General features: G+C 37.6%; 1 protein-coding gene across 3 annotated transcripts in view; it reads left to right on the top strand.

The window, feature by feature from the left end:
- LOC131504273 (mitochondrial adenyl nucleotide antiporter SLC25A24) overlaps positions 1–24,026 on the top strand; it is a 61,278-nt gene that overhangs the window by 15,845 nt on the left and 21,407 nt on the right. Inside the window, exons 2-5 of one of the 3 annotated variants that reach the window (XM_058716349.1) lie at positions 1,236–1,274; positions 2,315–2,441; positions 6,646–6,733; positions 17,031–17,142. In XM_058716349.1, the coding sequence (XP_058572332.1) occupies positions 2,372–2,441; positions 6,646–6,733; positions 17,031–17,142 (270 nt within the window). In that variant the 5' untranslated portion in view covers positions 1,236–1,274; positions 2,315–2,371. Of the gene's footprint in view, positions 1–1,235; positions 1,275–2,312; positions 2,442–6,645; positions 6,734–17,030; positions 17,143–24,026 lie in introns of all 3 variants that reach the window. The other 2 variants (XM_058716348.1, XM_058716350.1) reach the window with 2 other exon arrangements.

Here is a 24,026-nt window from a genome sequence, read left to right on the forward strand (position 1 = left end):
AATAGCAGTAATTATTTTTCAGTGATAATATAAATGTATTTCCTTTTTGAAAATGATCCTCAATCTAATTTATAAAAAAGTAAATAGCAATAATTATTTTTCAGTGATAATATAAATGTAATTGTTTTTAAAGCTGTAAGCAATAATTGGTGGTTTTTGAATTCAGGCTATTTAGTTTACAGATGAGAGAATCCTGTTCACACTAGGTTAAACAAAATAGGCTAGAATTCTTGGTAGATACCTTTTATCAGATTGGGGAAACACCACACTGTTTCTAGTTTGCTCAGAGTTTTTGATCATGAATGATGTTGAATCCATCAGATGGTTTCCTGCATTTATTAAGATGATCATATGATTTTTATTCTGGTAATGTGGTAAATTACCAGATTTTTTTAAATAGTATTAACCTGACCTGGTATTACTGGAATCCATTCACCTTGTTGTATGTAACTATATGTATCGTGCACAACTATATATATATATAAAATCATATATATACACATATAATGATATATAATATATAAAACTACATATAAGTAAATACAAAGCTATATGTAAATAATATCCATTTTATGTGTAGTATTATACTTTTATATATTGTCATATTTGATTTGCTAATATATAGGATTTTGCATCTATTTCACTAATGACACTGCTTATAGTTTTCTTTCCTGGGAATGTTTTAAAATTACAGATTAAGGGGCGCCTGGGTGGCTCAGTTGGTTAAGCGTCGGACTTTGGCTCAGGTCATGATCTCACGGTCCGTGGGTTCGAGCCCCGCGTCGGGCTCTGTGCTGACAGCTCAGAGCCTGGAGCCTGCTTCAGATTCTGTGTCTCCCTCTCTCTCTGCCCTCCCCTGTTCATGCTCTGTCTCTCTCTGTCTCAAAAAAATAAATAAACGTTAAAAAAAATTTTAAAAAAAATAAATAAAATTACAGATTAAAATTTCTTTAATACTTATAGGCCTCCTCATATTTTCTGTTGTATCAATTTTTGATAAATTCTTTTTTTCTAGGCATTTGGCTATTTTATCTTGATTTCATATTTTTTGATATAAAATTGTTTATAATATCTTTAATAGCTGTAGTATCTAGTGATTTTCACTGTCACTATCATTCGTTATTTGCCACTTTCAGGGGTTTATCAGTTTTATTGGTATTCCCAAAGAGGCATCATTTATATTACTGATCATCTCAATTACACATTTTCTTCATTTTACTCTTTTTTTCTTTCAGCCTTGTTTCAAACTTTTTTTCTGATTTTTTGAGATTGAGGTAAGCCTCATTGACTCATCATTGATTTCTAGCCTTTTCCCATTTCCTTTTTTTTTCTAATATTTATTTATTTTTGAGAAAGAGTGGGAGAGAGGCAGAGAGGGAGATAGAGGATCTGAAGCAGGCTCTGTGCTGACGGCAGAGAGCCCAATGCAGGGTTCTAACTCATGTGAGAACACGACCTGAGCCAAAGTTGGATGCTTAAGTGACTGAACCACCCAGGTGCCCCTAGCCTTCCTTCATTTCAAATTTGGCATTTAATTTTTAAAAAATGTTTATTTATTTTTGAGAGAGAGACAGAGACAGAGACAGAGAAAGGGGAGGGGCAGAGAGAGAGGGAGACACAAAATCTAAAGCAGGCTCCAGGCTCTGAGCTGTCAACACAACTCACGAACCCACGAACCACGAGATCATGACCTCAGCCAAAGTTGGACGCTTAACCAACTGACCCACCCAGGTGCCCTTCAAATTATGCATTTAAAATCATAAATTTTCCTCCAGGCTTTTGTTACATCTTATGGAGTTCAGATCCTTTTCTTTGAGTCCAAAGCTTGGAGGTCTGGCCATTTCACATTCTGCAACGAGGCATTATTTTACACCGAGACATTATTTTCTCCACAAAGTGTGACCATTAAACTAATAGAGTCTATAAGCTTTGAGTGGGTGATTATGAGTGTCTTAACAGGCAGAAGGTTTATATTTTGAGTGGTGGTAGTAGAAGGCTTGCTTGTAATATCAAATAACATAATTTTATTTCTTTCCCAAAAGCAATGATTTGTATTAATAGAGATAGATAGTTTGATATGACAGCTTTTTATAAGGATCATTTTTTGGAAAAGATTATTTAATTTTGGAAATCAAAGGGAAAAACACTATTTTAGACATTTAAATCCTATACTAAGTCAAGTGTGTGTTTTTTATCTTGGAGTTTATAAAATGCATGTCTTCTGGAAAACAGGCAATCTGCTCAAAGTGTTTGTATATCCAAATAATTTTGCAGTTTAGCCTATTTAAAACTCTTTTTTTTTCTTTTTTTGTAGAAAATCTTAACTACTGGTGATATCAACAAAGATGGGAAGCTGGATTTTGAAGAATTTATGGAGTACCTTAAAGACCATGAGAAAAAAATGAAATTGGCATTTAAGAGTTTGGACAAAAATAATGATGGTGTGTCTTTATTTTCTATTCATCACCAGCTATGAAGAATCCCTTCTCATACTTCCAACAATATAAAACAATGTGTTTTTGGTCTCTCTTTTTTTATTTGGCAAACAATTGTTAATAGTGTGTGTGTACTTGTTTTTCTTAGTGATGTGATTTTCTTTAGGGTTTATGTCTTAGTGAAGAAAAGACAAAGACATAGCTTTGTCTACTGAATTAAAAACTGAGTAGGGCGGTTTATAAGATGTTCACTATGGAGTATTATGCCAATTTGACTTAAAGTTATAGATTAAAAACAGTTATGTTTCCTTGCTCTCTGGGCAAGAGATATTTATTTTTATTCATATATATTCTACAATTTAAAATGTTAAATATATTCTAAATATAAAATGTTATATATTCTGAAATTAAAAAAAAATTTCAAATTGTCTTACATTTAATAGTCTTTTGAAAGAATTAATTTAGAGCATCTGTTCTCAGATCATGGAAATTGGGGAAAAGTACTAGATAGACATTTAAATATGTGTCTTCTTTTCTTTTATAATTAAGTGAATTCTACCTCCAGTGTGGGGCTTGAACTCACCACCCTGAGATGAAGAATTGCATGCTCTACTAACTGAGCCAGCCGGGTGCCCCTAAATATGTATCTTCTGACTGGAATTATGCTTTCACTATTTAGATTAATAGTTTGGAGTTAATGGAGTCCCAGTGTGGAGAGCAAAAACAAGTGCCACAGTAGGAGAAAGGGAGGGGTCATGAAACCCTTATCACTCAAGGCAGCCTTTGATAGGAAGTGAGAATTTATTTTTTAAAAATTATAATGCATAAGAAACTTAATAAAAAAGCTGAAATGGATCCTCAAACCCCTTCCTATATATGAGTAGTTAGGGCCATTTAATTCACAGACTTGTTATTCAAGAAACACATTAAATATATTGAGGAGAAAATATAGTTTACAGTTGGGGTGGGCGATTTTTTTGGTAAAAGGTCAGTGGGTAAATATTTTCGCTTTGTGGGCCATGTGGTCTCAGTTGCAGCTACTCACCTTTGCTGTCATAGTGCAAAAACAGCTCTAGACAAAATGTAAATGAATGGACATGACTGTGTTCCAATAAAACTTTATTTATAAAAGCAGGCAACAGGCCTCATTTGGCTGGAAGGTCATAGTTTGTTGGCCCCTCGTTTATACTGAATATAAACTTTAGTTAGGCATAAAGCAAGTTTCTTCAAACAACTAAACCTTTGAATGAATTTGATGATGGTTCAAGTCTGTGACAGTCATCTAAGAAGCTGAGTTTGTGGTGGAAACTAGTCCGATTCGAACATTTGTTACCTTCTCCTCTAAGCCTTACACATTATATGTCCCCAAGTCTAGCCTTAGTCCAATCTTTTAGCAAAATGCTGTTCTTACTACCAGCTTTACTTCTCTACAAACATTCATCCTATGTTGAACCCATTACAGTTCAGTCAAATAGGTAGGACTCTGTGTATAGTGTTAAGGCAGGCAGTAGCTGGGCGATGGAACCCCTTCAGGATCATCTGCCAGATAAGCAGAGGTGAATCATCCCAGTATGTAAGTTGTGCACATATCAGTTGTCCATTCCAGAAAATTCTAAATGATCCAGAGGAAATAATTAAAGGTGAAATTTTATGGTACATTTGTAGTAAATGAAAACAGTTTTCCCTTAATTTATCTTGTTTGTAGATTTTGAAATAGTTTCTTATTGTAAGTTCATATTTGTGTTTATCAGGCTTCTTTTTTTTAATAGACTCCGGAGACTCTATTCTCATATATATATATATATATATATATATATATATATATATTTATTTAAAGTTCATTTATTTATTTTGAGAGAGAGCTAGTGAAGTGGGGGAGGGGCAGAAAGAGAATCCGAAGCAGACTCTGCCCTGTCAGTGCAGAGCCTGATGCAGGGCTCAAACCCACAAACCACGAGATCATGACCTGAGCCAAAATCAAGAGTCAGCCACCTAACTGTCTGAGCCACCCAGGCACCCCTGTTTATCAGACCTCTTAAAGCAAAGCATAGTCTTTCCTCATTTGTGGGTTCTATATTTGAGAATTTGTCTGCTTGCTAAAATTTAACTCCAGAAGTAATTCCAAAATCAATGCTTACAGCATTTTTTCAGTCCTTCACGGACATGTGCAGAGTAGCAACAAATTTCATTTGCTTGACGAGCACATTTCTAGCTGAGAAAGAAGAAAGTGATGCTCTGCTTTCTTGTTTTAGCACTCCTACTGTAGACAAGTGTCCTTCTGCAGTCTACTTAGTGCCATGGTTTTTTGTTTTTGTTTTTTGCATTTTTGTGCTTTTTGTTGGTGATTTTGCTGTTCAAAGTGTCTCCCAAGCATGGTGCTGAAGTGCTATCTAGCATTCCTGAATGCAAGAAGGCTGTGATGTGCCTTAGGAAGAAAATACGTATATTAGATAAACTTCATTCAGGCGTGAGTTGTAGTACTAATAGCCGTGAGTTCAATTGGTATTGAATCAACAATATAATATGGTATTATGTAGTACCATATATTTATATACACATATAACAAGATTTTATATTGACAAGGCTTTGTATTGATTGATTGGTGAAAATACTGTGATCAGAGGCTCACAGGAACCTATCCCTGTATTTCCCATAGGAATAATGGTTCAGTATTTGATAATTCAGGGATTATAGTGACCTTGTAGAACGTAACTGCCATGAATAATGAGAATCGGCTGTATTTAAGAGTGCAATTATAAAGGAGAACATTCAGGGGTGCCTGGGTGGCTTAGTTGGTTAAGCATCCGACTGCAGTTCAGGTCATGATCTCATGTGAGCTCAAGCCCTGCGTCAGGCTCTGTGGTGACAGCCTGGAGTCTGTTTCAGGTTCTGTGTCTCCCTCTCTCTGCCCCTTCCCAACTCATGCTCTGTCTCTCAAAAATAAATAAATGTTAGAAAAAATGAAAAATAAAGGAGAATATTCAGAGTGGTATATAAGGAATTTCATTGCTAACAAATAGATGCCTCTAACTGTTCTTACATTGTTCAGATTCTCGTGTTTCTCTTTTCCTCTCTCCAGGAAAACTCTCCAAATCCTGGGATTTCTTTTTTTTTTTAATTAATTTTTTTTAATGTTTATTTATTTTTGAGAGAGAGACACACAGAGCATGAGTGGGGGAGGTGCAGAGAAAGAGGGAGACACAGAATCCAAGGCAGGCTTCAGGTTCCAAGCTGTCATCACAGAGCCTGAAGCAGGGTTTGAACACATGAACTGCGAGATGATGACCTGAGCTGAAGTCAGACGCTCAACTGACTGAGCCACCCAGGTGCCCCTGAATTCTGGGATTTCTTCAAAGTCTTTTTCTTAGATGAAGTCTTTCCTTTCATCGCTAACAGTCATTTTTGTCCTCCTCTTTTCCTGGAGAACTTTGCCATTAGTACTAGTTTGGCATCGGACCCTCTCATGCTTTGTTTTGTTTCATCCTATTTCATGTATATTGATGTTGGGATCATGAATCTGTGAGTTGCTTGAGGGGAAAGTAGTATTTAATGCTCCAGTTTATTGCTTCTATTTTCTCTTTGTTCCTTTCTTCATAGTCCTCTCATTCTGTCTATAAACATGCTCTGATTTCTTTAATAATAATAATTTTCCTTCTTCCACTGTCCTACTATCCCTGATTTCTTTATTTTTACTGCCAGATTTCTCAAAGGAATAGTCCCCACTCTTGGGCTTCGTTTGGTCATTTTCTACTTCTTTTTAAGCCAGTGCAATGCATCTTTATGCATATGAGATGCCTACTAATTTATCAAAGTATAGAAGTGCAAAGTTGTGAAATGAATAGATCCTAGTTAATGTAATTTACTTCGAAGTTAGAGTGTCTTGATTTGAATCTCAGTTCTGCTGCTGCTTAATGCTACTTGATCATGCCACATAAGCTTTCTTCTTTAGATGGCATATCATTATTCACCTACGAGGCTTTATGATTTTTGAATGAAATAATGTCTATGTACTTGTTTAGTCTATTTGTTAAATTTTGAGCTGGTGTGGAAGTATGTATTTAAGCAAACCTATAACTCACCTAGATTCATAAAAATTTTGCCTTACTGAGTCCAAGACTTTCCATTACTAAATGAGAGATGTAAAATTCATGATTTCTAAGATCCTTATCAGTTCTGAATCTGAGTTTATGCTCTTTTTAATTTTTTAAAGGAGTAATTGAGGCTTCTGAAATTGTCCAGTCTCTTCAGACATTAGGTCTAACTATTTCTGAACAACAAGCAGAGTCGATTCTTCAAAGGTAAGCTCTTTCTCTTACTGACAATTGTGGGGGGTTCCTTGATGTTAATTTTATGTTTTTTTAATTATTTTTAAGATTTTAATATCTTATATTAGAGATCTTCATTTTAAGTATAGCTTAAAACTCCCTACATCTTACCATTCCTCATGTACATTCAATATCTTTCTTTGTCTTTCTTTTAATTTTATATGAACATGTGTAAAGCATAGGAGTGGAGGGTGTGCCTGGCTGGCTCGGTTGGAGAAGCGTGAAACTGAAGTCTCACACACCCGTATCCTACCTTCTGACCCCTCTTCCAAATTTTACGTAGTGTTTCTCCCACTCTACTTGCTTTTTGACTTACAGATCTCTGGCCCCTTTGTTTACACTGGTTCCTCAATATCTTGATCCATTTCCTTCCACTTTTCCACTCCTCCTTTCTCCCATCCCCAAACCATCCTACCAGTTGCCTTCTTTGCCCCAACATTTGGGCTATTAAACATTTCTAGAGAAAAATGAGACTGTATAGATTAGTACTCCTAAAATGCACAGGCTTTATTCTCTTCTAGACATTCAGGCTGAAGCTTTGTGTGTCTGTGTTCCTGGCCACCCTTGTCTTCCATTCCCCACAGTGATTCTAAATGTTTACCGTGCTATTCCCACCTGCCACTCTCTGTCCATTCTCTGTGGCTTCAAAGAGCAAGTTCAGCTAGGCATGGATGAAATCTGTTGACTCTGCTCTCACCATGTTTCTTTCAGTTCTTTGAATTCTCTAAAAGTCTTTTCCAACTTTGGAGCCTTTCACTTGTAATTCTCACTGCTTAAGGGACTAAATGCCTCCCGTATGTTTGACTTCAGTTTTCATGTCAGAGAGATCTACCCTGTCTAAATCAGTCCCCTCCACCCTACAGCAGTTTTATTTATTTGTGCAACTTATGAAGTTGCTGGTTCATCGCTCTTACAGGTTGTAACCATAAGCTCATTTGTATAGCTTAGTGTTTAGAAATACAGTTTCTGAAGTTAGAAGGCCTGGGTTGAAATACTATATTCTGTTTTACTTACCACGCCTGTGACCTAGGACAAAATACTTAGTCTCTCTCTGTCTATAAGATGGAGACAATAGAAAGTATATAGGATTGTTTTAAGGATTAAATGAACTTACTTGGGAAGTGCTTAGAACAATGCCTAGCAAATGCTCCATGAATATTAGCTATTACTTGCTACTGTTCAGTGTCTGTTTTTCCTGCTACACTGTAAGCTTTGAGGGCACAGACCACTTCCATCTTGTTAAGTGTTCTACACTCAGCACCTTGCAATAGTGGGCCCTCAGAAAATATTGAAGAATGTGTTAAAGAATGAGTAGAAGTCATCCTAGTGAAAAAGAGTAGGGGGAAGGACATTCTAGGTAGAGGGAGAGACCTGTGCAGACATGGAAGCGTGTGAACACCACACTCAGGAAATGGGTCAGGCAGTGCTTTTCAGAATCCTCTCCAGACCACTGGTGGTCTTTCTTTTAGCTAGTGGTCTATGAGCCATTGGAGTGGCCCATTGGAAACAGCCATGAATATAATAATAATGAACAATTTCTGGGATTTAAGAAAAAGAACAGCTGAAATAATAGACAATAATAGTGAGACCAGAGAGAATAATTTGTCTTAAACTATTCTAAGATCCTCATTCTTAGAAGAGGGAGATCAAATAGTATCTTTAGATTTTGTTATATGTATCTGGCAAAAATTCAAGGTAAACCTTGAAAGTATAGGAAGAAACTAGTTTCAGGAAATTCAACAAAGAAAGGAGGAAAACAATTCAAAGAAAAAAATGAGACAGAAAACAAAAGATAAGACGGGAGAAATAAGTCCATGTACAACAAAACCCTGTCAAAATGTACCCTGAAAAAATGTTAGGTCCTGTTTTCTTTTCACTTCCATTCCCAAATGGGGCAGGTTAAATAAAGTTATTATCTTTTTGGGAGGTGTAGCATGGGAGAAGAGTAGGTTAGAAGGTTATTGCCTCTGATAGGTCAGGATTTTCTCAGTTTAGTGTACAATATGGTGGGGACAAATAATTTCAATATTTTTGTAGTATTGTGACAGAATACACTCATTGAAAAATATTAATGTCACAGTGGCATGAAACTATATTTTTATGCTCCCTACTTATAGTGGATTTTTAATGTATATCAAACTAAAAATTAACATAAGATTTGTTTGAACAGAAAGATTGTCAGATGAAAGAAAAAGTAAAACAAAATCCTGCAAACTAAGTGCAAGCTGCTGTAGCTAACTAATATCAGATAAAATTATAAGGTAAAAAACATTAGTGGGAAATAAACTGTCATCACATTTAAAATTCACAAAGACATAAAATTTTAAGCTGGTTAATAGAATTCCAGGGATAAATTGACAAATCCTTCATAGTAGTGAGAAGTTTTCACATAGATCTCCCTGTACTTGTTAGATCAAGCATAGAAAAAAAATTTAGTCAAGATGGAAGAGAAATAAATAAGCTTGATTGAATGGGTATACAATAGAATCTTGCACCAAAAAATTAGAAAGAAAATTTTTTTTTCTCAGGTACGTATGGAGCATGTATAAAAATTGATTTTATACTAGTCCATAAAACCAGATTCAATACATTTCAAAGAATTGGTATCACCAAGACCATCTTCTTTGACCACATATAGGTATTTAGAACTTAATAGCCGAAATAAGTTCTAAAAATATCATGGGTTTTGGAAATGGTATATACTTCTCAATAATTTTGGGGTCAAAGAGGAAATCATAGTAGACATTCAAAGATACTTCAACTTGAAAGAATAATATCACATATGAAAACTTGTGAGATATAGCTAAGGTGGTACTTAGAGGGAACTTTATAGCCTTAAAGCTTGTATTAAAGAATTATCAAGGGGTGAGTGGGCTGCCAGGCCAGACCCATGAGGAGACCAAGATAATCTACAACCTGGATGGGCGGGAGATGTGGTACCTAGCGGAGCTGCCCCTGCTCTCTGAGAGCATCACCTTGGCGGACTTGAAGGGCATTCTGCAGCGAACCAGCTCTATGTTCTTCTTCAAGGCTATGGACCACGGATTTGGAGTGGTGAAGGAGGAGCTGTTGAACAACAGTGCCTAGCTGAGGTTGGTGTCTGCTGATGGCTCGCACCCAGAGCTAGCTCCCTTCTGTGCTGACAACCCACTGTAACTGCCGCTGCCCATGGAGCGCACGGGACTCTGGGGACTCCCGGCCCTGTCTTTCCACTCTTGTGCTGGTGGGGGCAGCCAGGAAAACCTGGACAAGGACACAGAGACAGACTCTTTGGTGTCTGCTCAGCATAAGCGGCCATGAAGGAAGGATGGCCCAGAGCACACAACCCAGGTAAACAGAACTGCAAAGGTGGAGCAGCGGCAAGAGCCAGGGGGTTGGAATAGCCCATCCACCTTATGAGCAGTGATGTGGAGATGACCACCTTCTTCCATTCGGGTGAGGATGACTGCACCTGCAGGTTCAGCAGCTCCACAGAGCAGGGAAGCGCCTCATACCTAATGAGAAGACCAGCATTAGCAGTGGCAGCAGGAGGTTTTGCAGTTTGAGTGGTCCTGATCCTTCAGCAGATCAGGAGTCCTTCATGGATTCCACAATGTCTCTCAACATCATCACAGTCACTCTCCTGGAAAAGTAGTTTTCTGGGCGTCTTCACTATGGGCCAAGGCAACAAGCATGGTGATGGAGGCATCTACATTGGCTCTGTCATGAAGGCTGGGGCTTTGGCTGCTGATAAACACATCATGCCAGGAGATACGCTGTTACAGGCAAGCTGGATGAACTTTGAGAACATGAATAATGACAATGCGGTCCGTGTTCTTCTGGAGAATGGGCACAGACCGGGCCCATCACCCTGAATGTAGCCAAGGTGGTAGGACCCAGGTCCACGTGGCTGCTTCACACTGCCCAGGGGCAAGCCCATGCAACCCACAGACCCTGTAGCCTGAGTTTCTCACACTGCAGCCATGACCAACACCTTTCCTACGTATGGTATGAGCTCCTCCCTGAGCACCATCACCTCCACTGGCTCTTCTATCACCAGCTCCAACCCCGACACAGAGCATCTGGACCACTTACACCTGTCCATCCACAGTGACATGGCTGCCATCGTCAAAGCCATGGCCTCCCCAGAATCTGGGCTGGAGGTCTGTAGCCATATATGGCTCCAGATTACCATCCTCAGTGCTTTCATTGGCTTGGATGTGGGGGACTGTACTACAGTGTGGAAGGCTTCACTGACTGGTAGGAGACCAGCAAGTATGCCAGCAGCCTGCTGAAAGTGACTTCATCCGCCACACTGTCAACAAGGTCAACTTCTCTGGGCAGTGCTACTACATCTTTGGCAGCCTTTGTGGCAACATGGTCAGCGTGTCCCTCCATGATCACAATGGCTTCAGCAGAGCCTCTGACTAGGACATGCCGGGCCCCTTTGCCACATCTGGGGGCTGCTCCTGGATCCATGGATTCCCTTACCAGTACCTGCTGCCCTTGCACCCCTACAACCTGCACCCGGGCTTCCCAGAGCTGGGGTACAGCTATGGTGGGGGCAGTGCTAGCAGTCAGTATAGTGAAGACAGCTGGAACAGTGGCTCCAACCATAGTAGCAGCGACTGGTAGAAGGAGAAGGACCTGAAATTGGGTGGCAACAGCAGCGAGTGGGACCACACAATCCACAGTAGCCTGCGGGGCTGTGGGAGCCAGCGCCCGGTCAGCATAGCTGCCACAGCCAGCACTCAATGACCAGCAGCCTGTGCAGCCACCGCACACATCTGAGCTACGGCCCCCTATGGCATTCCTTCTTTCTATACAGTTCCCCCATGCTGATGATGCCTCCACTACCTATGGCCCTGGGGCCCCCAGGAACCCTCCAGGCAAAGACCTGGCCTCCATGTCCACCAAACTGACCACTAGCACACAGTCCTTCCGCATGGCCGTGGGATACCCTAGTAAGTTCTTTGTAGATGTGATGTGAACTGGGCCCCTCCCCCGCTTCCATCCCACTCCTACCCCAGGGCCAGCCATGTCCCTGTCTTCATCTTTCCATCTTTTTTACTTTGTCTGGTACCTGAAAGGGAAATAAACAAATAAATTCAAAAGAAAAGAATGAAGGCTGAAAATTAGTGTGCTAATTTAAAGGAAGAAACCAGAATATTCTCAAAGAAGGTAGGAAGGAGGAGATAATTAAGGAAGCAGTGGAAACAGAATGTAGAGATATAGTAATAGGATGAACAAAACCAAACATTGGTTATTGGAAAAGACAAACTTCTGGAGAGATTGATAAAGAAAAAGAGAAATGAGATATAAATAATGTTTGATTGCAAGTAGACACGTCAGAAATTTTTCAAAGATAATAAAATATCATGGATAATTTTATGCTAATAAGTTTGAAAACATGGAATAGAAGAATTTGCAGGCACATGTAATTTACCAAAACTAAATCAAGAAGAAATAGCCAACAGTGCCTAAGCAAACACATTACACCAGTAATTAAAAATTTTCCCATAAAGAAAACTTTAGCCCTAGATGATTCTCATAAACTATCAAAGAACAGATCTACAAATATATGTAGAATGTACAAGAACAGGATTTGACCCATTCTGTGAGGCCGTTATAATTTTAACAGCAAAGGCTGACAACTAATGAAAGAAGGAAATTATAGGCCAGCATCATTTATGATATAAATATAAATATTTTAGAGAAAATATTAGTGACCTGCTAGCTGTATAGAAAAAAAATTAACTGTACATAGAAAGCATAATGTACCACAATCAATACTTTTAAAAGAGCAACTTAAAATTTCTTTTAAGTTCAAAAGATATTAGTGTCTAGATTTTTCTTTTTTTTAAATATAATTTATTGTCAAATGGGCTTCCATACAGCACCCAGTGCTCATCCCAACGAGTGCCCTCCTCACTGCCCATCACCCCCTTCCCCCTCTCCCCCACCCTCCGTCAACCCTCAGTTTGTTCTCTGTACTTAAGAGTCTCTTATAGTTTGCCTCCCTCCCTCTCTGTTTGTAGCTCTTTTTTTTCCCCTTCCCCTCCGCCATGGTCTTCTGTTAAGTTTCTCAAGATCCACATATGAGTGAAAACATATGATACCTGTCTTTCTCTGACTGGCTTATTTCACTTAGCATAATACTCTCCAGTTCCATCCATGTTGCTGCAAATGGCAAGATTTCATTCTTTCTTATTGCCAAGTAGTATTCCATTATGTATGTACATTACATATGTATGTATGTAAATTACATCATCTTTATCCATTCTTCAGTTGATGGACATTTAGGCTCTTTCCATAATTTGGCTATTGTTGAAAGTGCTGCTATAAACATTGGGGTACATGTGCCCCTATGCATCAGCACTCCTGTATGTATCCCTTGGGTAAATTCCTAGCAGTGCTATTGCGGGGTCATAGGGTAGTTCTATTTTTAATTTTTTAGGAACCTCCACACTATTTTCCAGGGTGGCTGTACCAGTTTGCATTCCCACCAACAGTGCAAGAGGGTTCCTGTTTCTCTACATCCTCGCCAGCCTCTGTTGTTTCCTGAGTTGTTCGTTTTAGCCACTCTGACCGGCATGAGGTGGTATCTCGGTGTGGTTTTGATTTGTATTTCCCTGATGATGCATGACGTTGAGAATCATTTCATGTGCCCGTTGATCATCTGGATGTCTTCTTTGCACAAGTGTCTGTTCATATCTTCTGCCCATTTCTTCACTGGATTATTTGTTTCTCGGGTGTGAACTTTGGTGAGTTCTTTATAGATTTTGGATACTAGTCCTTTATCCGATATGTCATTTGCAAATGTCTTTTCCCATTCCATCAGTTGCCTTTTAGTTTTGTTGATTGTTTCCTTTGCAGTGCAGAAACTTTTTATCTTAATGAGGTCCCAATAGTTCATTTTTGCTTTTAATTGCCTTGCCTTTGGAGATGTGTCAAGTAAGAATTGCTGCGGCTGAGGTCAAAGAGGTTTTTTTCCTGCTTTCTCCTCTAGGGTTTTGATGGTTTCCTGTCTCACATTCAGGTCTTTCATCCATTTTGAGTTTATTTTTGTGTATGGTGTAAGAAAGTGGTCTAGTTTCATTCTTCTGCATGTTGCTGTCCAGTTCTCCCAGCACCATTTTTTAAAGAGACTGTCTTTCCTGCTTTGTCAAAGATTAGTTGGCCATACATTTGTGGGTCCAATTTTGGGTTCTCTATTCTATTCCATTGGTCTATGTGTCTGGTTTTGTGCCAATACCATACTATCTTGATGATTACAGCTTTGTAATAGAGGCTAAAGTCTGGGATTGTGATGCTTCCTGCTTTTGTTTTCTTCTTCAATATTACTTTGGCTATTCGGGTTCTTTTGTGGTTCCATACAAATTTAGGATTGTTTGTTCTAGCTTTGAGAAGAATGGCAGTTGTATTGAATATGTATATTGCTTTGGGTAGTATTGACATTTTAACAATATTTATTCTTCCAGTCCATGAGCATGGAATATTTTTCCATTTCTTTGTGTCTTCTTCAATTTCCTTCATAAGCTTTGTGTAGTTTTCAGCATACAGATCTTTTACATCTTTGGTTAGGTTTATTCCTAGGTATTTTATGGTTCTTGGTGCAATTGTAAATGGGATCAGTTTCTTTATTTCTCTTTCTGTTGCTTCATTATTGGTGTATAAAAATGCAACTGATTTTGGTACATTGATTTTGTACCCTGTGACTTTGCTGAATTCATGTATCAGTTCTAGGAGACTTTTGGTGGAGTCTGTCGGGTTTTCCATGTAGAGTATCATGTCGTCTGTGAAAAGTGAAAGTTTGACTTCTTTGCCAATTTTGATGCCATTTATTTCATTTTGTTGTCTGATTGGGGATGCTAGGACTTCCAACACTATGTTAAATAACAGTGGTGAGAGTGGACATCCGTGTCCTGTTCCTGATCTCAGGGGGAGAGCTCTCAGTTTTTCCCCATTTAGGATGATATTAACTGTGGGCTTTTCTTAGAATACTTGATACAGAAAAGCTGTACCTTTTTTCCAAATTGATAATTCAGTGCCATTGAAACTTGTCAAGAAACTTGTCAAGCTGAGCATCAAATTTATACCAAAGAGCAAAGGCCCAGGAATAACCAACACATTCCTGAAGAGCTGTGAGAAGCAGGGACCTGCTCTGCCAGATACTGATTGTTATTAAGCTATAGTTAAGACAGTGGTGGTGGTACACAGATAGCCAAGGTGGTAAGTGGAACATAATATCCCAGAATCAGACCCATCCATATTTAGGATTTGTCACACAGAAGACAGGAAAAGGGAAAGGAGAGACTATGTGGTATGTGGGGCTAATGCATCTGGTTGTCCGTGCAGACACATGTGAAACTGGATACCTACCTGACGCCAGACACAAAAATCAACCTAAATGTCAAAGTTAACTGGGAATACTTACAGAGGAAGAAAAGGAAATGTCTTTATCACATGTAAGGAAGGATTTATTAAAAAAAAAAAAAAGACAAAAGGCAGTAGTGCAAATAAAAAGATTGATAAATTCAGCTATATTAAAATTAAGAGCATCTTTTCACAGATACCATAAACAAAGTGAATAGACAAAGAGAAGGTATCTGCTAATTTATAACTTGAAGAATCAACTATATAAAGAACTGTACATATAAAAGAAAAAGACACTTAATGTAGTAGGAAAATGGGCAAAAGACAAACAGGCATTTCAAGTAAAAGGAAACCTGAATAGCAAATGAATACGGTAAGGGATGGTTGACATCATTAGTGATTTGAAGAGAAATGTGATTTAAACCACAATGAGACTATTTTATTTAAGTTTATCAGTGTTCTGTTGCTTTAAGCTCCAGAATTTGGAATTCATGTATTCATTCAATAAATATTCTCTCTGCTAGGCTGTTCTAGACACTTGGGTCATATCAGTGAACAAAATCAACAAAAATCTTTGCCTTGTAGAAGATACTTATGAAGGCATGTGTGGGAGGTGGAGGGGTAGGGTCAGATGATAAACAATTGCATTAAAATGGAAAATAGTGGCTATAAGTATTGCAGCCCACAACAATGTTATAAACATAAGTAGTAACTAGGACTCTCATGCACATGTGGAATGTTAATACCCATGTGCTGAGACAAATGAAAGTTTAAGTGTAATTTCACACATGGAGGTCAAAATTAGAAATTGGCACTAGAAAACATGATAATAAGTGCCTGAAAATTACTTTTTATTTGACTGCCATCTTTATGTATCATTTTCACACAAATTATAGAATAAATATAAAGTTTGGAGGAGACACTCAAACTTTTCTTCAGAGACATTCATTAATTCAACAAATAAATGAGCACCTTCTTTGTGCCAGCCACTTTAGGTCTTGAGTATAGATAGTGAACAAAACAATCAAAATCCTGGCAGGCAACAGAGTAGATCTTAGGTAAAAGCTGGTTAAATGACACACTATGAAGACACTTGTAAAACAAGCAAAAAGTTAATGACAAATATCTAAGACTACAGTATATTAATGTTACATGTTGAAGATGAGGTACCCAGATTTCTTAAGATTCAAAAGCCCCAATCAGCAAGTTAGATTTTTTTTTTATAAATACTGCTAATTTTCTTAGCTTTGAGGAAGTTAGAGAAGGAAATTGATAGAATATTTTGCGTATATTCCCAAATCACATCCAAATATTTTAACAGAGCGTTAAGAAATATCTTTCTGGGGCACCTGGGTGGCTCAGTTAGTTAAGCTTTGGGCTTTAGCTCAGGTCATGATCGCACAGTTCGTAAATTCAAGTCCTGCATCGGGCTCTCTGCTGGCCATGCAGAGCCCATTTTGGACCCTCTGTCTCCCTCTCTGCCCCTCCTCTACTTGTTCTCCCTCCCTCCCTCCCTCTCTCTCTCTCAAAAATAAACACTTTAAACAAAAAAAGAAATATCTTCCTGAGCCAGTGCAAGAAAAAAAGATAGATCATAAATCTATTCATTTCCCTCCCAATATTTAATCTTCAAGCTTTAGTGTTTGATAGCTCACTGATTGGAGTTTGACCCAGTGCCAAAAGTAGTCTTCAGTGAGAGCTCTCTAACTTTGGGACCCTTCTTTATCTAAATGATTAAAACTATCTAACAGAACATCAAAAACTTGCTGCCATTTCCAACAATCTATTATTGTGAACTGGAATTTTTTAATAAGAATACTGAGTTTGAAAAGAAACTATCATTCTGCAAAATGGCCAATAATGTTTTACTTATAAATTTTATTTTGTTTTTTAATTTGCTTCTTTTTATTTTCAGTATTGATACTGATGGGACAATGACAGTAGACTGGAATGAATGGAGGGACTATTTCTTATTTAATCCTGTTACAGACATTGAGGAAATTATCCGTTTCTGGAAACATTCTACTGTAAGTATGCTATGTGCATTACATTATACTTCCTTGTAAGCCACCCAGGCATCCCTGAAGTTCACGTTATTGTTAAATCTGCTCCCTAAAACAATGGGAACTCTCTGAGGGAATTTTAATTTTTCTAATGGGTTTGTCTGCTATGCTTATTCGTGGATTTCAGTAAATTTTATACATAATAAATAAAGTCTGGGGTTCACATTGCTGCTAGTAGCAATGCCTAAACTTAAATAGAACATTATAAAATGATTGATGATTAATGCCTCATTTCTATGAGTATAGAAAATATATTAGTAGTTCAGTTGCCTAGATAAATTTTCTACTTATGTGAAGTTATATTTACATAATCAGACTTTTACTGTATCTTTGGAGATAGTTGATAACAGGTGAGGCTACAGTCATGTATTCATTTTATTGATAGTAAAATTAAGAAAGAGAGGGTTACTACTATAGTGTAGCCTCTTATCCCTACACTCCTACCTATAAAATCTTTTACACCAGAAGCACTTAGCTAATAAAGTTGTAGAAATACTATCATTATAGAACTCAATTTATCTCGGGGCGCCTGGGTGGCTCGGTCGGTTAAGCGTCCGACTTCGGCTCAGATCATGATCTCATGGTCCATGAGTTCGAGCCCCGCGTCGGGCTCTGTGCTGACAGCTCAGATCCTGGAGCCTGTTTCAGATTCTGTGTCTCCCTCTCTCTCTGCCCCTCCCCTGTTCATGCTCTGTCTCTCTCTGTCTCAAAAATAAATAAACGTTAAAAAAATTAAAAAAAAAAAGAACTCAATTTATCTCAAGCTATATTTTTAATCTATGGTGATGTGAGTAGGATGAAGGACTATTTTTAAACAGTATTTCCTTGTTAGCTAAATTTTATAAAGAATTTGTTGCATGTTTTAAATGACAAGTCTATAAAAATATTTATAGACAGTCTGTATAGCAGATGAGTTTCGAGGTGTTCACATATATAGCTTTAATTTTTATTTACAGGTCTATAGCATATATCATGGTATAAAGAATAATGTGGCTAGAATTTTGAGATAAAGGGAATACCTTTGAAGAATTGACAAACTAATTTCTTTCTGTAGCTAAAAAGGATTCACAACACTTGACAAAAGGCTGATCTTTCATTCTAACGTAGACCAAGAAGAGAAAAGTTGTTCTGAATCCATTCAGAAAGAAAGCTGTAGTTTTTGGTTTTGTAAATTTGTAATTACTGTTAACTTTCATTTCCTATGAAGTGATAGTGTACTTCATTTAGTGTGGATAGTCTATTTATAATTATCTATATGCTCAAATTAGTTCAGTGTACTTTTTTTTTGAATAAAAAAGTTCTAAATATTTTTATTCTCTTCTAGTAATCTACTGTACTAAAATATTTACTTGAAAATTTTTGCAGCTTTTGCATTTGTTTTTCTTTTTTAAGTTAAATCCTGAAGTTAGTTAACATATAGTATAATAATAATTTCAGGAATAGAATTTAGTGATTCGTCACTGACATGTAACACTCAGTGCCCATCCTGACAAGTGCCCTCCTTAATGCCCATCACTCATTTAGCCCATCCACCACCCAACATCCTGCAAGCAACCCTCAGTTTGTTTTCTGTATTTAAGAGTCTCTTATGGTTTGTCTCCCGCTCTGTTTCTATCTAATTTTTGCTTCCCTTCCCCTATGTTCATCTGTTTTGTTTCTTAAATTCCACATATGTGTGAAATAATATATTTGTCTTACTCTGACTGACTAATTTCGCTTAGCATAATACCCTCTGGTTCCATCCACATTGTTGAAAATGGCAACATTTCATTCTTTTTGATCACTGAGTAATATTCCATTGTAGATATATACCACATCTTCTTTATCCATTCATCAGTCGATGGACATTTGGGTTCTTTCCATACTTTGGCTATTGTCGATCGTGCTGCTATAAACATTGGGACACACGTGCCCCTTCAAATCAGCACTCCTGTATCTTTTGGATGAATACCTAGTAGTGCAATTGCTGGGTCATAGGGTAGTTCTATTTTTAATTTTTTGATAAAGCTCCTTACTGTTTTGCAGAGTGGCTGTACCAGTTTGTATTCTCACCAGCAGTGCAAAAGAGATCCTCTTTCTCCACATCCTCGCCAACATCTGTCATTGCCTGAGTTATTAATTTTAGCCATTCTGACTGGTATCAGGTATCTCATTGTGGTTTTGACTTGTATTTCCCTAATGATGATTGATGTTGAGCATCTTTTCATGTGTCTGTTAGTCATCTGGATGTCTTCTTTGGAAAAGTGTCTATTCGTGTCTTTTGCCCATTTCTTCACTGGATTATTTGTTTTTTGGGTGTTGAGTTTGATAAGTTCTTTATAGATTTTGGATACCAATCCTTTATCTTATGTGTCATTTGCAAATATCTTCTCCTATTCTGTTGGTTGTTTTTAGTTTTGCTGATTGTTTCTTTCACTGTGCAGAAACTTTTTATTTTGATGAGGTGCCAATAGTTCATTTTTGCTTGTGTTTCCTTTGCCTTCAGAGACATGTTGAATAAGAAGTTGCTGCATCTGAGGTCAAAGAAGTTTTTGCCTGCTTTTTCTTCTAGGATTTTGATGGGTTCCTGTCTTAACATTTAGGTCTTTCATCCATTTTGAGTTTATTTTTGTGTATGGTGTAAGAAAGTGGTCCAGGTTCATTCTTCTGCATGTTGCTGTCCAGTTTTCCCAACACCATTTGCTAAAGAGACTGTCTTTATTCCATTGGATATTCTTTCCTGCTTTGTCAAAGATTAGTTGGCCATACATTTGTGGGTCTATTTCTGGGTTCTCTGTTCTGTTCCATTGATTTGTGTTTCTGTTTTTGTGCCAGTACCGTACTGTCTTGATGATTACAGCTTTGTAATACATCTTGAAGTCTGGCATTTTGATGCCTTCAGGTTTGCGTTTCTTTTTCAACATTACTTTGGCTATTCGGGGTCTTTTCTGGTTCCATACACATTTTAGGATTGTTTGTTCTAGCTCTGTGAAGAATGCTGGTGTTATTTTGATTTGAATATGTAGATTGCTTTGGGTAGTGTCAACATTTTAACAATATTTGTTCTTCCAATCCAGGAGCATGGAAAATTTTCCATTTTTTTGTTTCTTCTTCAGTTTCTTTCATAAGCTTTGTATAGTTTTCAGTGTATATATATTTCACCTCTTTGGTTAGGTTTATTCCTAGGTATTTTATGGTTTTGGTGCAATTGTAAAAGGGATAAATTCCTTGATTTCTCTTTCTGTGCTTCATTATTGGTGTATAGAAATGCAACCAATTTCTGTACTTTGATTTTGTACCCTGAGACTTTGCTGAATTCATGTATCAGTTCTAGCAAATTTTTTGGTGGAGTCTTTTGGGTTTTCCACATAGAGTATCATGTCATCTGCGAAGAGCGAAAGTTTGACTTCCTCCTTGCCAATTTAGATGCCTTTTATTTCTTTGTGTTGTCTGATTGCTAAGGCTAGGACTTTCAACACTATGTTGAGTAACGGTGGTGAGAGTGAACATCCTTGTCGTGTTCCTGGCCTTAAGGGGAAAGCTCTCGGTTTTTCCCCATTGAGGGTGACATTAGCAGTGGGTCTTTCATATATAGCTTTTATGATCTTGAGGTATGTTCCTTCTATCCCTACTTTTTTGAGGGTTTTTTTTTTTTTTCCAAGAAAGGATGCTGTATTTTGTCAAATGCTTTTTCAGCATCTATTGAGAGGATCATGTGGTTCTTGTCCTTTCTTTTATTAATGTGATTTGCAGATATTGAACCAGCCCTGCAGCCCAGGAATAAATCCCACTTGATCGTGGTGAATAATTCTTTTAATGTATTGTTGGATCTGTTTGGCTAGTAGTATCTTGTTGAGGATTTTTGCATCCATGTTCATCAGGGAAATTGGTTTGTAGTTCTCCTTTTAAGCGGGGTCTTTGTCTGGTTTTGGAATCAAGGTAGTGCTGGCCGCATAGAATGAGTTTGGAAGCTTTCCTTTCATTTCTTTTTTTTTGGAACAGCTTCAAAAGAATAGGTGTTAACTCTTCTTTAAATGTTTGGTAAAATTCCGCTGGAAAGCCATCCGGCCCTGGACTCTTGTTTGTTGGGAGATTTTTGATTACTGATTTAATTTCCTCACTGGTTATGGCTCTCTTAAATTTTTCTATTTCTTCCTTTTTCAGTTTTTTGTAGTTTATATGTTTCTAGGAATTTGTCTATTTCTTCTAGATTGCCCGATTTGTTGGCATATAATTGCTGATAATATTCTCTTATTATTGTTCATACTTCTGCAGTGTTGGTTGTGATCTCTCCTCTTTCATTTGTGATTTTATTATTTGGGTCCTTTCCTTTTCCTTTTTGATCAGTCTAGATAGGATTTTATCTATTTTGTTAACTCAAAGAATCAGCTCATGGTTTCATTGATCTGTTCTACTCTTTTTTTTTTTTTTCCTCAAAATCATTGATTTCTGCTCGAATCTTTATTATTTCCCTTCTTCTGTTGGTTTTGGGCTTTATTTACTGTTCTTTTTCCAGTTCTTTGAGGTATAAGGTTAGGTTGTATATTTGAGACCTTTCTTCCTTCTTTAGGAAGGCCTGGATTGCTGTATACTTCCCTCTCATGACCGCCTTTGCTGTATCCCAGAAGATTTGGACTGTCCTGTTTTCATTTTCATTGACTTCCATGTATTTTTAAATTTCCTCTTTAATTACTTGGTTAACCCATTCATTCTTTAATAAGATGTTCTTTAATCTCCAAGTATTCATGGTTTTTCCAAATCTTTCCTTGTGGTTGATTTTGAATTTCATAGTGATTTTGAATTTCAGTGGTCTGAAAATATGGATGGTATGATCTCGATCTTTTTGAATTTGTTGAGGGCTGATTTGTGACCTGGTATATGATCTATTCTGGGGAATGTTCCATGTGCACTCAAGAAGAATGTGTATTCTGCTGCTTTAGGATGAGACGCTCTGAATATATCTGTTAAGTGCATCCAGTCCAGTGTGTCATTCATAGCCATTGTTTTCTTGTTGTTTTTCTGCTTACATGATCTGTCCATTGCTGTAAGTGGGGTGTTGAAGTCCCCTACTATTATGGTATTATTAGCAATGAGTTTCTTTATGTGTGATTAATTGATTTATATATTTAGGTTCTTCCATGTTGGTGGCATAAATATTTATAATTATTAGATCTTCTTGTTGGATAGACCCTTTAATTATGATATAATGCCCTTCTTCATCTCTTGTTACAGTCTTTATTTTTAAAATCCAGTTTGTCTGATATAAGTATGGCTTCTCCAGCTTTCTTTTGATAACCATTGGCATTATAGATAGATGGCTCTCCATCCCCTCACTTTCAGTCTGCAGGTGTCTTTAGGTCTAAAATGAGTCTCTTGTAAGTACTTATAGATGGTTCTTGTTTTCTTGTCCATTATGATACCCTATGTCTTTGGAGCATTTAGTCCACTGGACTAATGGAGCATTTAGTCCATTGACATTTAGAGTGAGTACTGAAAGATATGAACTTAGTGCCATTGTGTTGCCTGTAGAGTTGGTGTTTCTGCTGATGTTCTTTGGTCCTTTTGGTCTTTGTTGCTTCTGTTTTTTGTTTGTTTTGTTTTGTTTTGTCTTTTCTCCACTCAAAGAGTTTGACTTAAAATTTCTTGCAGGGCTGGTTTAATGGTTATGAACTCTTTTAGTTTTTGTTTGTCTGGGAAACTCTTTGTCTCTCCTTCTAATTTTGAATGGCAACCTTGCTGGATAAAGAATTTTTGGCTGGATATTTTTCTGAGTCAGCATGTTGAATATATCCTGCCACTCCTTTCTGGCCTGTCAAGTTTCTGTGGTTAGGTCTGCTGTGAACCTGATCTCTCTTCTCTTGTAGGTTAAGGACTTTTTTTTCCCCTTGCTGCTTTCATAATTCTTTCCTTGTCTGTGGATTTTGTGAATTTGACTATGATATGACTTGGTGATGGTCAGTTCTTGTTGAATCTAATGAGAGTTCTCTGTGCTTCTTGGATTTTGATGTCTGTGTCCTTCCCCAATTAGGAAAGTTTTCCACTATAATTTGCTCACATAAACCTTCTGCGCCTTTTCTCTGTCTTCATCTTCTGGGACTCCTATGATTCGGATGTTATTCCTTTTTAATAAGTCACTGAATTCTCTAAGTCTTGTATCATGATCTTTTGCCTTTGTTTTCCTCTTTTTTTTCTGTTTCATTAATCTCCATAATTTTATCTTCTATATCGCTTATTCACTGTTCTGCTTCATCCATCTTTGCTGTCATGGCATCCATTCGAGATTGTATCCTGATTATAACATTTTTAATTTCCTCCTGACTAGATTTTATTTTTTTCTCCACAGAAAGGGATTCTCTGGTGTCTTCTATGCTTTTTTTCAACCCCAGCTAGTATTCTTATTATCCTGGTTCTAAGCTCTAGTTCAGACAAAACTTCAGACTCTATGGTCCACTGTTTATAGAATCCTAGTGGTATTGAAACCCTCTCCTTTCTCCCCATCAATGGTTTGGGTGAAAAGATTTCTTGTTCAGTCCCCTGTGAGTGTTTACACTCTTTCTCTTTCTCTTCAGCTACTTTCAAGGGGTGTGCTTTTCTTGTGCAATCCTGATGCACCACACTCTTTCCCTTTCTCTCTCTCTCTCTCTCTCTCTCTTTGTCCTCTTTCCACAAAAATGGCTCCCTACCCTCTGTAGCCTTTCTGACCCCAGCTCACCTCTTCATGCCCCGTTCCTGCGGGGTTCTGTGGCTCAAGTTACATAGATTGTTGCGTTAGTCCCCATATCAGTTTCCTAGTTGTTCAAAACGGTTTGGTGCTGACCTAGCTGTGTTTCAGGGAGGAGACAAGTTCAGGGTCTCCATGATGCTCCACC

Source organism: Neofelis nebulosa, chromosome 2, assembly GCF_028018385.1.
Source record: "Neofelis nebulosa isolate mNeoNeb1 chromosome 2, mNeoNeb1.pri, whole genome shotgun sequence".
Taxonomy (NCBI): Eukaryota; Metazoa; Chordata; class Mammalia; order Carnivora; family Felidae; genus Neofelis; species Neofelis nebulosa.